The sequence below is a fragment of the Mirounga angustirostris genome, unplaced genomic scaffold (genome assembly GCF_029215605.1).
Source record: "Mirounga angustirostris isolate CCGP_5_RB_7025 unplaced genomic scaffold, mMirAng1.0.hap1 SCAF_3, whole genome shotgun sequence".
In the NCBI taxonomy this organism is placed as follows: Eukaryota; Metazoa; Chordata; class Mammalia; order Carnivora; family Phocidae; genus Mirounga; species Mirounga angustirostris.
The window spans coordinates 173,678,863-173,693,400 of NW_026991711.1; the positions used below are offsets into that span (position 1 = coordinate 173,678,863).

The 14,538-nt window shown below is 36.5% G+C and overlaps 1 protein-coding gene across 1 annotated transcript in view; it reads right to left on the reverse strand.

The window, feature by feature from the left end:
- Positions 1-14,538, reverse strand: part of ABCA12 (ATP binding cassette subfamily A member 12) — a 169,646-nt gene that overhangs the window by 56,577 nt on the left and 98,531 nt on the right. The window contains exons 16-22 of the mRNA XM_064585792.1: positions 12,150-12,314; positions 11,612-11,822; positions 9,928-10,067; positions 7,858-7,977; positions 4,395-4,485; positions 2,041-2,220; positions 1,162-1,477 (exon numbers count right to left, since the gene is read on the reverse strand). Coding sequence (XP_064441862.1) covers positions 1,162-1,477; positions 2,041-2,220; positions 4,395-4,485; positions 7,858-7,977; positions 9,928-10,067; positions 11,612-11,822; positions 12,150-12,314 — 1,223 coding nt within the window. The remainder of the gene's footprint in view (positions 1-1,161; positions 1,478-2,040; positions 2,221-4,394; positions 4,486-7,857; positions 7,978-9,927; positions 10,068-11,611; positions 11,823-12,149; positions 12,315-14,538) is intronic.

Consider the following 14,538-nt stretch of genomic DNA (forward strand, 5'->3'; position numbering starts at 1 on the left):
TCATGCAAGGCACTGCAGTTCACACACAGTTCAGGCTGCAAGAAACTGACTGGCCTCCACAACACGCAGCTAACCTTGACAACCCACGGATGGAATCCTCACTGCCACACAGAGGGTTACATGACCTCATTTCATCTAGAGCTCCTGAAGCAGCCAAAGGAGACAGACGCAGTGACAGAAAGAAAAACGGAGAAAAAAAAAAAAAAGTCCAGAACCATCTGAATTGTATATAAACTGCAGTAATTGGGCTGGAAAACCAGTGCAATTTCTTTAAAGTAATATTCAGCCTCCAGCTTTTACGTAGGAGGATGAGCCTGACTATGGTCAGAGTGGAGGAGTCAGTCACTGCTACTTGACTGGCAGATTTCTTGACCATTCCAATTCAGTTGTCTAAAACATGGTCTTTGCATTTTTTATCCATTTAGCAAATCATTTTATTTATTTTTGTTTATTTTTTAAAGATTTTATTTATTTGAGAGAGAGAGAAAGCAGGAACAGGGGGAGAGGCTGAGGGAGAAGCAGTTCTCCCTGCTGAGCAGCAAGCCCGAGGCGGGGCTCGATCCCAGGACCCTGAGATCATGACCTGAGCTGAAGGCAGATGCTTAACCGACTGAACCACCCAGGGGCCCCAGCAAACCATTTTAGATGAAGATTCCTAACAAGTGGATTGGTAGTGCATAACATAGGTTTAGATAGCATAATACTTATCTTAGAGATCAATGATGTGTTTTATCAAAATTCTTCCTTAAGGTTGGCCATGCACTTATAGATTTTTAATAAAATTTGAGAGTTGGAAGAGATGTTAAGATTGTCTTGTTTAGAGAAAGGGAAGACCAGTAGAGAGTGGGTCGCATTCAAATCGTGCAGCCCTGCACTCAAGTCTGAATTCTCCTGATTCAAGGGCCATAGTCCTTGGAAAGCTAAGGGTTATGATTAAGAAAACCTGAATCATTTGGTAAGGACTTGACCATCATTTTGGTAACAATGAGCAGCTGCAGTGGAGCTGTGCCCTGTGGTGTGGACCCTTTCGTGGAAACAAGCATTTGACAAAAATTTCGTGAAAGAGATCTTTTTCACTTGATCCATGTGAATGAATATGCAGAAATGAGTTCTCAAAAAAGTGGTTGGCTATTAAAAGGGGCTCCAGCCACCCAGACTTACTTGTCTTTCATGTAGCAGGGATATGGAATTGCCTGGACCTGGACGGCTACTTCCTGGGAGTTTCTTCCAGTCTGCAATTCAATGATTGCTCTCTCAATACTATCCTGTAAGTAAACAAAAGCCCTGCCATAGATCTGGTTATGTGATGGAGAATTGTGTGGCCCCGGGGCCCAAATCTTGGTCCTTATGCTTCTTGTGGTCTGTGCAGTCTTGAGACTCATGCGGATGGTATATTTTATGACAGGAGGAAGAGATACATCTTCAGAGTCATAGCCTCTGTGCCGGCTTCTGTTAGAAGGAAGCTTAAAAATAACACCTAAAAATAAAATGGCAACAACAGGAGAAAGGTTATTTTATGGTTGACATTATTCATTGTTTGGAGGGTATACTTACGGGGCAGCCAAACAGGCAATTGAGTTTGTAATGTGACAGTAAGTTCAGGCTCCTAATTTACAGAAAAGATGGCTAATTGGAAGTGACAACTTCAGAGATTCAAAGCAGGAGTTTGAGAATATAATTACAAAGTAAGTGGCCAGATTAAATATATCACTCTAAGCCACTTACTAAAATAAAAAAAAAAAAACACAATAAAATGAATAATCTTGACTGATTATGGACTCAACTTCACCCTGTAACTATGTAATCCATTTCAGTCTTCATTTTAACCATGCCAACAAAATCACACATTTGTGGAAATCTTGTCAGACAATATAGTGGGTTGACTACATGAAAGGTTTTCATTTCTAAGGACATCAGAGGGAACAGTGACCCTCCCCCCATCCAGACTACTTTCCTGAGTTCTTGATGAAAGTGGTAAGGGAAGAATTTGGCCAATTTTAGTACAAAGAGAAGCTCAAACTCTAGTAGAATAACACTTACTTCCAAAGAGTTCATTGCTTCTGTAAAGCCTTTTGGCCTCTCTCTCCATTTCATCTATGCTTTTTGCTGCCTGAATACGGTCATATAATACACAGGAGGAAATATTTACTGTCAGGGAAGATAGTGTGTTGAGCTGATCAACGATGTCAATGATGTTTTCTAATTTCAGTCTTAGAATATCTAAAAAAGCAAAGCAAAATAGACAAAATATATATTATAATGCTGTATTGTAATGTTGTTTCTAGTAGTAATGAGACAAAATACTTTTGAGTCAGTACTTACCATTATACTAGATTATGAGTAATAGGAAGTTGTAGAATTTACTAGAATTTATTCTAAAATATCTGGTAATAAAAATATCTAGTAACACCTGGGAAAATGTGTCCAGGTGTGCAAATATTCATTGAAAAGAACTTTGAGCTAGTACCAGTAAAGGAGACCCAAGTTCAAAGAATGATACAAGCCAACTTAAAAGTATATTCTGCTACAATTTAGTTAACCAGTGACTAAAGGTGAATAATTTAAAAAAATACATCTACATATAGTCAGGAAGAAAACTAGAGATGAAAGTTTCCAATAAATGGACACACTTACTTTGTTCAGGGAATGTGAATGTAAGAATTTAAACAAAGGAAAATCTATGTAGAATGTGTAGAACAAATAAACTATATCATTCAATAAGGTGTGCTACAGAATCATTTCTTAGGAGACTGAGAATCTATGCCACAGAGTAGACAACTTTTTAAAACTGTTTGATTTAACATCTCATGTGAGTTATTTCTATTGATATCTGTGCTAATCTAGACAAAATGATCAAGATTTTATTTCAGGTCATTACTCTGGAAGAAAGAGGATTTAATTGCTCTTCAATTTCATGATTCCTTATGAGGAAGTCAACCGAGACAAAGGGTAAATATGAAATTGCAAGTTAATAAATCACTTGGCCAATTAAATTTTCACTGACTTGATCATCATGAATACCAAGAATATTGTGAGTATCATAAATCCCTCCTCACAAAACCCAAACATGACTCTTTCACAGTCCAATGTAAGACTTAATTTCTCACAGAGGGCAACTTACTAAGTGCATTTCTCATTAGAATTTAAAGTGAAATGGTTTGTTTGATATAGACCTTGATGGGGGAGGGGTAAAACTGTGGTTGTGGTAAAACAGTGGCCTCCAGCGGCCATTGGAAATCACACCACCAGGGATTCCTTAGACATGCTGGCCCAGAGGATCGAAGAAGAGCTATGAGGGTCAGTGCTCCCTCAGTTCAAACTATATAAACTCTTAGATACCAAGTTATATATACAATTGTAGGAATATCAAGTCTCACTGCTACATTCATTTTAGTCTAATTTTAAATTCTAGAACTCCCCTCCTATATTTAAAGTTAGGAAGATAAAACTCATGTAAGAACTCTGTAGTATATTTCTGATATTTTGATCAAATGGTTGCTTAACCAAATGATACTTGTAGAGAATAAATCCACTATCTTTCTTTAATCAAATTTAGTCAACTATCATAAAGTGCACACAACTATATACAAGACAAATGTAAATATAATTCTTCCCTACGGGTTTACAACCCATGTCACTTCTGTCCCAGTAGCACCAGGGAGGAGGAGGGGCACTTGCTCTACTGCAGCCAAATTCAGATGCTCTCAATCCCTTCCTCATCCTTGCGGTTGCATAGCAACAGTGAATCAGACACAGACTGAATTAGATGTCTTGCATCCCTTAGGTTGAAAGTGGGGATGTGGCAGAGGGAATGCATAAGTTCAGACAGCTTCCTTTGATTCTCTTTGCCTGTTCCTTTTAAATGACCATGAGAGGAGGATCCAACCTTGAATACTGATTTAAGTTTATTTTCTTTTGAGTCTCTTCATTGCTTTGTTTTGCTTTTGCTAACTCAATAACTTCTTCCAGGTACATTCTGGGTTAGTCAAAGTGGTAACTGAGGCCCGTGGAGATAAAATGTTGAATATGACCAGACATAAACCATTTCATCTTTCTTTGTCCTTAAGGATCTGCTTTTCATCAAATTATCAAAAAAAAAGTGTCCCCTTATTTCTAGCAACCTAGCAACCTACCAATGATTGTAGGAAAAGCTGCATTTACATGAAGTATGTAATTGTTGAAACTAACTGCAGATACTGGGTATCCAAACAGCTGTTACTACTTATAATTATACAACTATCTGGGGAAAAGATGGATAGCTATATCCAGGATTCTACTTAGAATAACTAGCTAAAAATCAAATACAGAAGAAAACAAAAAGTTTTCAAATGCAACCATGCTTTTCCCATTTTTGACATGACTAGTGAACAAAAGTTTTGTGAATCTGGACTTACCGAGTTCATCTATCTGTTTCAATAGTTCAACAGTATCGAGTCCCACAGAGAATTTCACAAAAACTTGCACAAAGGGGTTCCTTAGAGTATTCTAACAAATAATAATAGGGAATCAGTTTCAATACAAGAAGAAAACACATCTAATCATTGTCTCTCTAATAATACCTGCAGTGAAATGAAGTAACCACCACTCCGCATTATCAATGCATCACCAAGTAGTGCTCACATACAAATCCTTGAGAAAGAAAGAGAAGGTATACAGCTGCTAATGACTAGAAAGGCTGGGTTTTTCTTATCTATAGACACAAATTGGTCAGCATGCTAAAGTAACCAGATCTGACTCCAATTATCAACAGTAAGAAACTATATTCAACATAACAGTCAGTTTACCCATGGCTATCACATCATTTGTTTTTTGATATATGCTGTGCACAATTATAGTGATTGAATTTCATAGTTGAATTTTGTTCAACTGCAACAAACTAAAACAACTTTTAAAAATTGTGATATCTAGGGGTGCCTGGGTGGCTCAAGTCGTTAAGTGTCTGCCTTCGGCTCAGGTCATGATCCCAGGTTCCTGGGATTCGAGCCCCGCATCAGGCTCCCTGCTTGGCAGGAAGCCTGCTCTCCCCTCCCAATTCCCCCCTGCTTGTATTCCCTCTCTCACTGTCTCTCTCTGTCAAATAAATAAATAAAATCTTTAAAAAAATTGTGATGTCTACATGGAATTTCATATCACAGTTGTTTGGTACCCTACTTCTACTACTTCCTAGCTAGCTATGGGCTCTCAGCAAGCACTCGGTTTTTTCCAGCTTCATGTTACTTTTCTGTAAAGCAGGGATGAATGACTCATCTTATCAGAACAGTCAAATGTAAATTGCTATAATATCATTTTATATTGTAAAAAGCACAATTATGTGAATATAGAAAAATGAAATGATGATAAAACTTTAAATTACTCTATATCCATGGAAAGACTGAAAATTTTTTAAAAAGCATAAATGCTTTGACATATAAAGACTGTTACAGCTATCTTCCAAATTAGGAGACATAGCTTCTACCACTGTAGAAGTACAACTAGGTAACACTTACTGAGATGTTACTGTGTACTGGGCACTGTCTAATACAGTTTACCTTAATTTTCTTGCACAGTTTTCCATAACACCTTGAGGTCCCCTAAGGACACAAAATTAGTAAGGGCCAAGGAGAAAGTTGAAGGCAGAGAATTCAACTTGATAAAAAAATGTTTATCTTATGTGTTAATTCATGGGCTAGTTTTTTTTTTTTAAAGATTTTATTTATTTATTTGACAGAGACAGAGACAGCGAGAGCAGGAACACAAGCAAGGGGAGTGGGAGAGGGAGAAACAGGCTTCCCGCCGAGGAGGGAGCCCGATGTGGGACTCGATCCCAGGACCCTGGGATCATGACCTGAGCCAAAGGCAGATGCTTAACGACTGAGCCACCCAGGCGCCCCATGGGCTAGTTTTTATGTGAGCTAGGCTTAAGTTGGTTTTCCCTTTAGAGGACAAGTCAGTACCTCTTATTATTCTGTCCTTCCTACCAAGATCTTCAGTTTTGTTATCATGGAGATACATGATTAAGAATAATATGTATTAACAGAGCACATATACAGTAGAATTAATTCGCTAAGTCCATAGGTGCTGAGGGGTCTAAGAGTAGTTGGCAGCATGTAGACCAATGGCTATGACACAGCTCATACCACGCTACCCAAGTCCTTTAAAGTCTCACTATTTACCAGGAAGTAATTTGTGCGTCAGGGAAAAACTGAATCAGAGCATTAGTAGTAAACAAAGCACTGCGTCAGTTGCAATTCAGAGATGATCCACCGAGCAGTATGGCCATTCTCCCACCACTCCTTTTGCAATCAGTCCTAGGATACGTAATACTATTTTTACATGCTTCCACACATATGATCCTCACAAATCTATGCAGTGGCTATCAAGATACTCCTTTTAGAGATTCATAAACTGTAGATCGAGTATCTTACACCTTTTCCTAGCGGTTCACTTTGGCAAAGCCAGGTGTGATGCTAAAAGCTTTAAATTTCAAATTCTGTGTACATTTGTAGAAATAAGTTTGTCCTCAATAACTTAGAATAAGGATTTATTTTGGTCTAGAACAGAATAAAGTCGCTTCCATTAGATGATGGCCCCTTTATGGACATGGTATAGATCATGTCCTTTGTTCATTCATTGCTTTTGCCAACAAATTTTTCCTTAATGAAATCATATGTGTAGGGGTTTTTTTTTCTGCTCCACAGAAAAAAAGTTTTAGGAAAAAAGAAGCAATCTTCCATTTAGGAAAATATATATGTCAATAAAGTACTACTCAAATGGTCTTTGTTACATAAGATTCATCCAAAAAAAAAAAAAAAGAGGCCACTTAAAATTAGAACCAAATTTAATAGTAAATTGTGGGGAAGATGTTTGATGAAAGTTTACTTTTTTATATTAATTAAATTATTAAATATCTGTTTCAGATATGTATTTTATTATTTATAATATTATAAACTTTATAAATTATTTATAATAAAAGCCAGACTGTAATTGTAACTATGCGCTAATTGTTAATCAAAACAAAGACTGAGCAAAGCATCTTTTGGGTGTAATTTTTCTGACAAAGTTGTGTGCTACAAATCCTTTATTCTATGTTCAGCTTCTTGAGCATGATTATAAGAAGGCCTTTTTGGGGAGGGGGGCAAATATATTTTAGCTCTCGATCGATCTTCCTTGGGCCTCTCTCAATACTTTGATATGCAAGCCATTCTCGTTTGAAGTTCCTGTGTCACCTTCCTTCCTGCCAGTTTTCTCTTCTCTAGCTGGTAACTGGTCTGGCTCTGCTGTTCCATCCTTAGTCGTCAACAGCTCTGTTTGTGACTGGACCATTTCCCCACATTATTTTCATCATCTTCTGAAAACCCCGCATCTTTTGCAAGAATTGCCAATTACACCTTTTAACCAGTGTGCATTGTATTTGAGTTGCATTGTCAAAACTTTAACCTAGAGTGTGATGTTTCAACCAAAGAACTCCCCAGATTTAATGTTCTTTTCCAGAATTTTACTATTATAGGAACTCTGGTTCTGTTAAAATAGCAAAAAATAATTTAAAGTGGAGGAACAAATAAAATACGCATATTTTAAGTTGTTTTTACCCCATTTTATTTTTGGAAAACAAGATTGACGTCACTATTTATGCCTCAAATTCAACCTGTAAGATGGCTTATCTCCGAATTACAGAAAGAGGATGCACCACGGGAGATGAGGATGATTCTGAATGTGAGTGACAGATCTGTTATCCTGTCTTAGACTTTCTCTATAGAGGACAGGCAATTTAAAATGTTGAATATGGATTCTGAGTTACTATCTGCCCATTCCCACAGTGAAGTGATTAAAATCTCAAAGAATTATAATGCCTATGAAAGAGAACGAGCCGTCTCCTACCTGGAGCATGGGAATCGTCTGGTTTAACAGGTGGAAAGAATTCATGAAAAGTGGTGAGTTATCCATCCACTCTTGAGATTTCTCCCTTAGTTCTGCCAGCTGCCTCAGAGTTACATTAGCCTAAAAGACAAAGAAACAAAAATAGATCTGGGCCATTATTATTTTTCCTGTATTTCAAAAAGGGATCTTATGGTTGTTTTGTTACGTAGCTTTAAGAAACAGTTCTAAAAGGTGGAGTTAGTAAAAAATAGTGTCAGAAATTTCCCACATGGTCAGAAGTTTTTAAATGGCAGCTTTTAATAGGGTCAAGATCACTTTTAAAAATTCTGGAAAGAGTAGGGTTTGCTTTGCTGTCCACAGTGAATTTACAGTCAAAATGAAGATACACCTTCTGGAGTTCCCAGAAGTTATTCACTTTTTCCAATAATACATTTAACTTTACTACTACAGAAACACTGTAGTTCAAGAATATGGGAAGCATGCTTTCATATACTGCTGGTGGAAATGGATGTGTTACAGCCTTAAATAAAATACATTATTCCTCGATCCCTCAATCCTGAACAATCATCTCATTGAAATAAAAATACCACCGTATAAATAGTATGCATGAGAGTATTTGTTGTCACATTATTTACTTTAGCAAAAAAATAAAAAGGAAACACTGGAAACAAAATGAATGCCCAACAATTGAGGATTGGCTGAGTAAATTCTATGGTATGAAAAAGTTTGCAATTTTCAAAAAGAATTAATTAAACTATACCAATTGAGTTGGAAGAATTTCCACAAGGTATTGTTGTGTGAGTAAAGCAATATGTAGAAAAGCATTATAATGTAACCTCATTTTAATAATGCAAACAATGACAAAAAATTCTGCATATGAATGTATGTATAGCATAATAACCTATAAAGAATTAGAGAAATGTGTATAAATTATGGAAAAAACACATCCTTGAATGCTAAAAATCATTAGTTACATAAAAGAAAAAGATCAAGGGGAGAGAAAAAGAGAACCAAAAAAAAGGAAAGACAAAAAATGACTGCTCTTAGGAAATAAGCAGGTAATGACTTCATTTATGCAAAAATTATACAGAAGTGTAGCCAATAAAGCAAATAAGATATTAAAATGCAAACAATAGAAACAAAGAACATTCTAGAAACCAGTGATGAACTCATATCCATTTTTATATAGACTAAAATAATGTTATATTCACCAAAACTGTGGTGTAATGACCAAGTAATGGTAAAACACAGTGATTTCTTTTTTCTTTTTTACTTTCACACTGTCATTTTAAAAGTAGCAAGTTAATAATTCAAATCATTAAAGCTAACTTTAAAAGTTGGAGAGAAATGTAATTATGATTAAATTAGGTAGATATTAAGTATAGTTACTATGAATAATGTTGTCTTTCTCAACCTCTATCTCTTACATAAACATAACATGTTGAATTGTACAATCTAATACGAAGCCAATTTATAATTTAGAGATTTTTTTTTAAGATTTTATTTATTTATTTGACAGAGAGAGAGAGACAGCAAGAGAGGGAACACAAGCAGGAGGAGTGGGAGAGGGAGAAGCAGGCTTCCCGCAGAGCAGGGAGCCTGAAGCGGGGCTCAATCCCAGGACCCTGGGATCACGACCTGAGCCAAAGGCAGACGCTTAATGACTGAGTCACCCAGGTGCCCCAGGATTGTTTTTGTTCAAACTACTTATATAATGCCCCAATATTATTTTTTCTAGTGCCATTATTTTTATACACTTTGAAAATTAGATACCAGTTATAGAAAAATCTTCTGCTTTTGGAGATAAGCTGAAAAATCTGAGGTCTTGTTTCAACTAACCTCATTCTCAAGTGTCAACATGGTTCATGTCTCTTCAAAGGGCTACCAACCAATCTACATTGTTTACACATTTACAGGGCAGAATTTGAGAATTAAGAGTTTCAGAAAGCCCAGGGTAATAGTAGGTAAGAGATAAAGAAAGCTGAGTCAGCTATAGTAAATTTGGAAGTTGATTACTTTAAAAATCATCTTAGGACTCTAGATAGAAACTTTGAGTTATAATGGTCAAACCTTTTCCATTATTGCTTTTGTGACAGGGGTATATGGTGCATACAAAATTCTTCCCAATAACATAGGTTTCAAGAAAGCCCAAATCACAGGTCCAGCAGGCATATTAATGATGTCTTTATAAAGGGAGAAGCAAAATGGTGCTGGAAGGAAAAAGTGAATAAAACCATTTAGTATGTATATCTAAAATTTATTTCCTTATGGTAAATTTACACAGATTATTATCACACCCAAAGATACATGCCTTATACTTCCCTTATTATTAACAGTTGTGAGGCCTCTGCTATCAAAGTAAGAAAAAAAAAAACAACGAAATCTTGCCATTTGCAACGATGAGGATGGAACTAGAGGGTATTATGCTAAGCGAAATAAGTTAATCAGAGAAAGACATGTATCATATGATCTCACTGATATGAGGAATTCTTAATCTCAGGAAATAAACAGGGTTGCTGGAGTGGTGGGGGTGGGAGGGATGGGGTGGCTGGGTGATGGACTTTGGAGAGGGTATGTGCTATGGTGAGCGCTGTGGATTGTGTAAGACTGTTGAATCACAGACCTGTACCCTTGAAACAAATAATACATTATATGTTAAAAAAAAAAAAAAGAAGAAGATAGTAGGAAGTGAAAAATGAAGAGGGTGAAATCAGAGGGGGAGACCAACCATGAGAGACTATGGGCTCTGAGAAACAAACTGAGGGTTCTAGAGGGGAGGGCAGTGGGGGGATGGGTTAGCCTGGTGATGGGTACTAAGGAGGGCATGTACTGCATGGAGCACTGGGTGTTATTCGCAAACAATGAATCATGGAACACTACATCAAAAAATAATGATGTAATGTATGGTGATTAACATAATAAAATTTTAAAAAAGGAAAAAAAAGTAAGAAAGTGTAGTAACAAATCTCTTTTTTTGAGGTGTGAAAGTTTAACTCAATAAATAAGCCTATGATAAGGGATGGCATTTTGCCAAGAGGAGTAAGAAAGGTTGAAAATCACATTTCAGAATATCTTCCAACAGATCCACCTCACGAGTGCTTAATTTAAAAAGATATACAAAAATCTGCTACTAGGATAGTAGTACCAGATACGTAAGAGTTGGCCCATGAATATTGAATGAGTAAAAAGATGAATAAAAGAGTCAATCCACTTGCTATACTAAATATCCATATATTATGCGGAAGAGCCCAGCTGATGGAATTTTGCATCCCAAGCATCGTGGGGTGCATGTGCCACTACACGTTTATAGTTCTGCTGCATTCAGAACTTGTCTATGTGTGATACAACTTTCTAATTCTCAAAAGTTAAGAAAAACATTGACCTGAGCAGATTTAAAGCATGTTTTTGTATTATTTACTAGCAAGGACGGTGATGTTGTGACCAACAAATTCTCAATGTTGTGGTTAAGAGGCTAAACTTTGCAGCAGACCGCTGAGTTTAGATCACAGCTATGATACTTTAAGGTTGCGTGACTGTGGCCAGTTACTTAGTCTGTCTGTGCCTCATTTCCTCTTAGTAAGATGGAGATGCACACCTTCTAGGCTTGTTGTAAAGCGTGAATCAGTTTGACGTGTGGTAAGTGCTGCAGTAGTGTTGAGGAAAACTGATACTTCATTGATTATAAAAGGCTAAGCTACAGTAGACAATATTGTCAGGAGATGATGTTACTATGCTGATTTTGAAGTATACTCACTGGTATGTGTGGGAATTCCATATTTGGAAGCAATCTGTTCTTTGCTTAATTTATAAGTCAAAAAATCCTTGGTGTGGTTGCCTTTTTGCCTTTGAGAAGAGGGCAGCAAGGCAATTAAATATTCAGTGGTGATTCCTTGGGAACACAATGCTTGGGAGATGGTGCTAAATGATCCTTGGGGTGTGTTCATCCGGTTGCTTCTGTACATTGCCTATGAGATAAAAATCCACCATTTATTAACATTAGAAAGCTATAAATGCTGCTGAGAACAATACAGAAGAAAACCTGGTAATGCTTAGAGTAGCCTTATAGCTTCCATAATTCCTTTAAAACATGTATCCCAAATGTAAATGAAGAATGCTGAACTTCACTGACTTAAGTGGCAAAAACTTTTGCCAGAGTAGAAGAGTTTTCCTGCAGGTGCTTTTTCCCAACCTACTATCTTTGTAGCTGAATGTATTATAACTAATCTCAAATAAAAGTTAATGTGACAAGAGGAATTTCCCTTAATAAGCACATTGCTGGGTGACTTTCCTACCTGTGTTAATGGAACACTTCTGGGCAGATGCATTTGTCTCAGGGATGTCATTTTATCTAGCAGCGGATGTGTGCCGGAAGCCATCTGATTGAGAACCTCTTTTAGCCTCATGAAGAGTTCTATCATCTTTTCTACTGGCTTTTGATCTTCCCTAGGGAAAAACACCTAAAGGGAACAGAATAAAAATAAATGATATATGTGGAGACACTGGAACCTGCACACACTGTTGGTAAGAATCTTAAAAGGTACAGTCACTTTGGAAAAAAATGTGGAAGTTAAATACTTAAACATAAGTTTAACATGCAACCTAGCAATTATATTCCTAAATATTTATCCAAGCGAAATGAAAACATATGTCTACACCAAGATTTGTATATGAAGGTCCATAGTGGCATCATTCACAATAGCCAAAAAAGTAGAAATGATCCAAATGAATGGACAAAGGAAATGTACATCCTTTAACTAGAATACTGTTTGGCAATAAAAAGATATGAAATACTGACACATCTTGCAATATGCATGAAATTCAAAAATATTATACTGAGTAAAAAAAAGCCAAACACAAAGACCACGTATTGTATGATTAAGTGTATATAAAATGTCTAAAAAAGGAAACTCTCTAGAGACAGAAAATAGATCAGGGGCTGCATGGGCTAGAGGTCAGAATGAGAGGTAGCTGCATAGAGACATGAGGTTTTTTTTTCTGGATTGATGGAAATGTTCAAAAATTAGATTGTGGTAATAGTTGCACAATTCCATACATTTACTAAAAGAATCATTGAATTGGACACTTCGAATAAGTGGATTTTATGGTACATAAATTATAACTCAATAAAGTTGCCAAAATAAATGATTTTAAAAGTCAGAAGGGCAAATGTCAATTACATAACTCTTCATGGATATACTATTGCTCAAAAATCATATAATATGATCCTTAAAAATCAGAAAAGCTCTGTCAAAAAGCTCATGTAATTCAAGTTTAATCATAATCCCACAACGTTTTTCTGCAGCATGAAGATACAGTGGAATTATTTTAAAATTTTAAAGTAATTTCATCCTCTCATTCATTTTATCACCAAACGTTAATTGAGTGCCTGCTATGTCCCCAGCATGGGTGAGGAGATGGTTATATGGTGGTATACCAAGTGATACCATCCCTCCACTCAAGGAGCCTTGGTCTAATAGAAGGAACAGATTTCAAACAAATCAATAAACAAGACTGGGGAATATGAGGAGGTAGAGAGAGTTTAGCTAAGATTCAAGAAAGATCTTTCCCACATGGCACCCCAATGGAGAGCAAAACAGAGGAAGAATAAGCAGAGGAAGATTATAGCAGGGCGGGAAAGATGTGTGAGGTCCATGAGGAGGGAAAGTTCTTTACATGTCCAGGAAAGTCAAAGACCACCATTATGAGCACAAGATGCAGTTGGAGAGATACCGTGAAGACACAGCCAGCTCGCTAACACAGCTACTAATTTCAGTTATATTTTTTTCTAAATTATAATCAACATTACAATTTTTCTTCCAGTTCTGCCAAAATTCTGGGCATTCCTACACTGATGTGAAATAAATTGACTAGTGATGAGAAATTTTTCATTATTTTTCTTTGCAATACCTAAAAGAAGTAGGAATGGTCTTCTGCTTGTCAAATGCACATAATTAATTACTAGACTTAACAAAAAATATTTGGTTTGATATCTGCTCTGCAGAGGCAATATAAAATAAGGATTAACATTTTAGATGAATAAAATTAATAATTTCACTTCATATGCATTTTAGTTTGTAGTTTATGTAAAATAACCATTTGTCTAGTTAATGGATATTTGCTGAGTGCCTCTCTGGGCCTGGCACTGTTCTTGGCATTTGAAATATTGAGTGGTTCCATGTAGCAGTCATGGGCCCAAGGAGTCACCAAGTAGGAAAGAGAATTTTAGAGATGGGAGGGGTTTTGCAGATCATGGGGTCCCTGTAGGAACCGAGGGATATCCTTGAACAGACTGGGGAGCCACCAGAAGGTATTGAGCACAGAGTTGGCATAATGTGACTTAAATTTTAAAAGGATCACTCTGGCTGCTTAGGGATAGTGGGGCAGGGTAGTGGTGGGGAGGTTGCAAGTGTGGAGGCAGGGAGGCCAATTAAGAGGCCATTGCAGAAATATAGGTGTGAGAAAATGATGACCCAGAATAGGATTATTGATAACTAAATTTTCACCCCCTTTGCTATAACAACAAAGTCAGCCATGTTGCTTCTGGTTCTTCCTACTTTAAAGGGAAAAACATTTTTTCAGTGTTTGCAGTAACATGTAAATATTTTTGATCTAGTATATAGGTGAAATAGATGTTTAATTCTTCTATGTTTATATTTTTCTTTCAGTTTTGTATTAAACAAG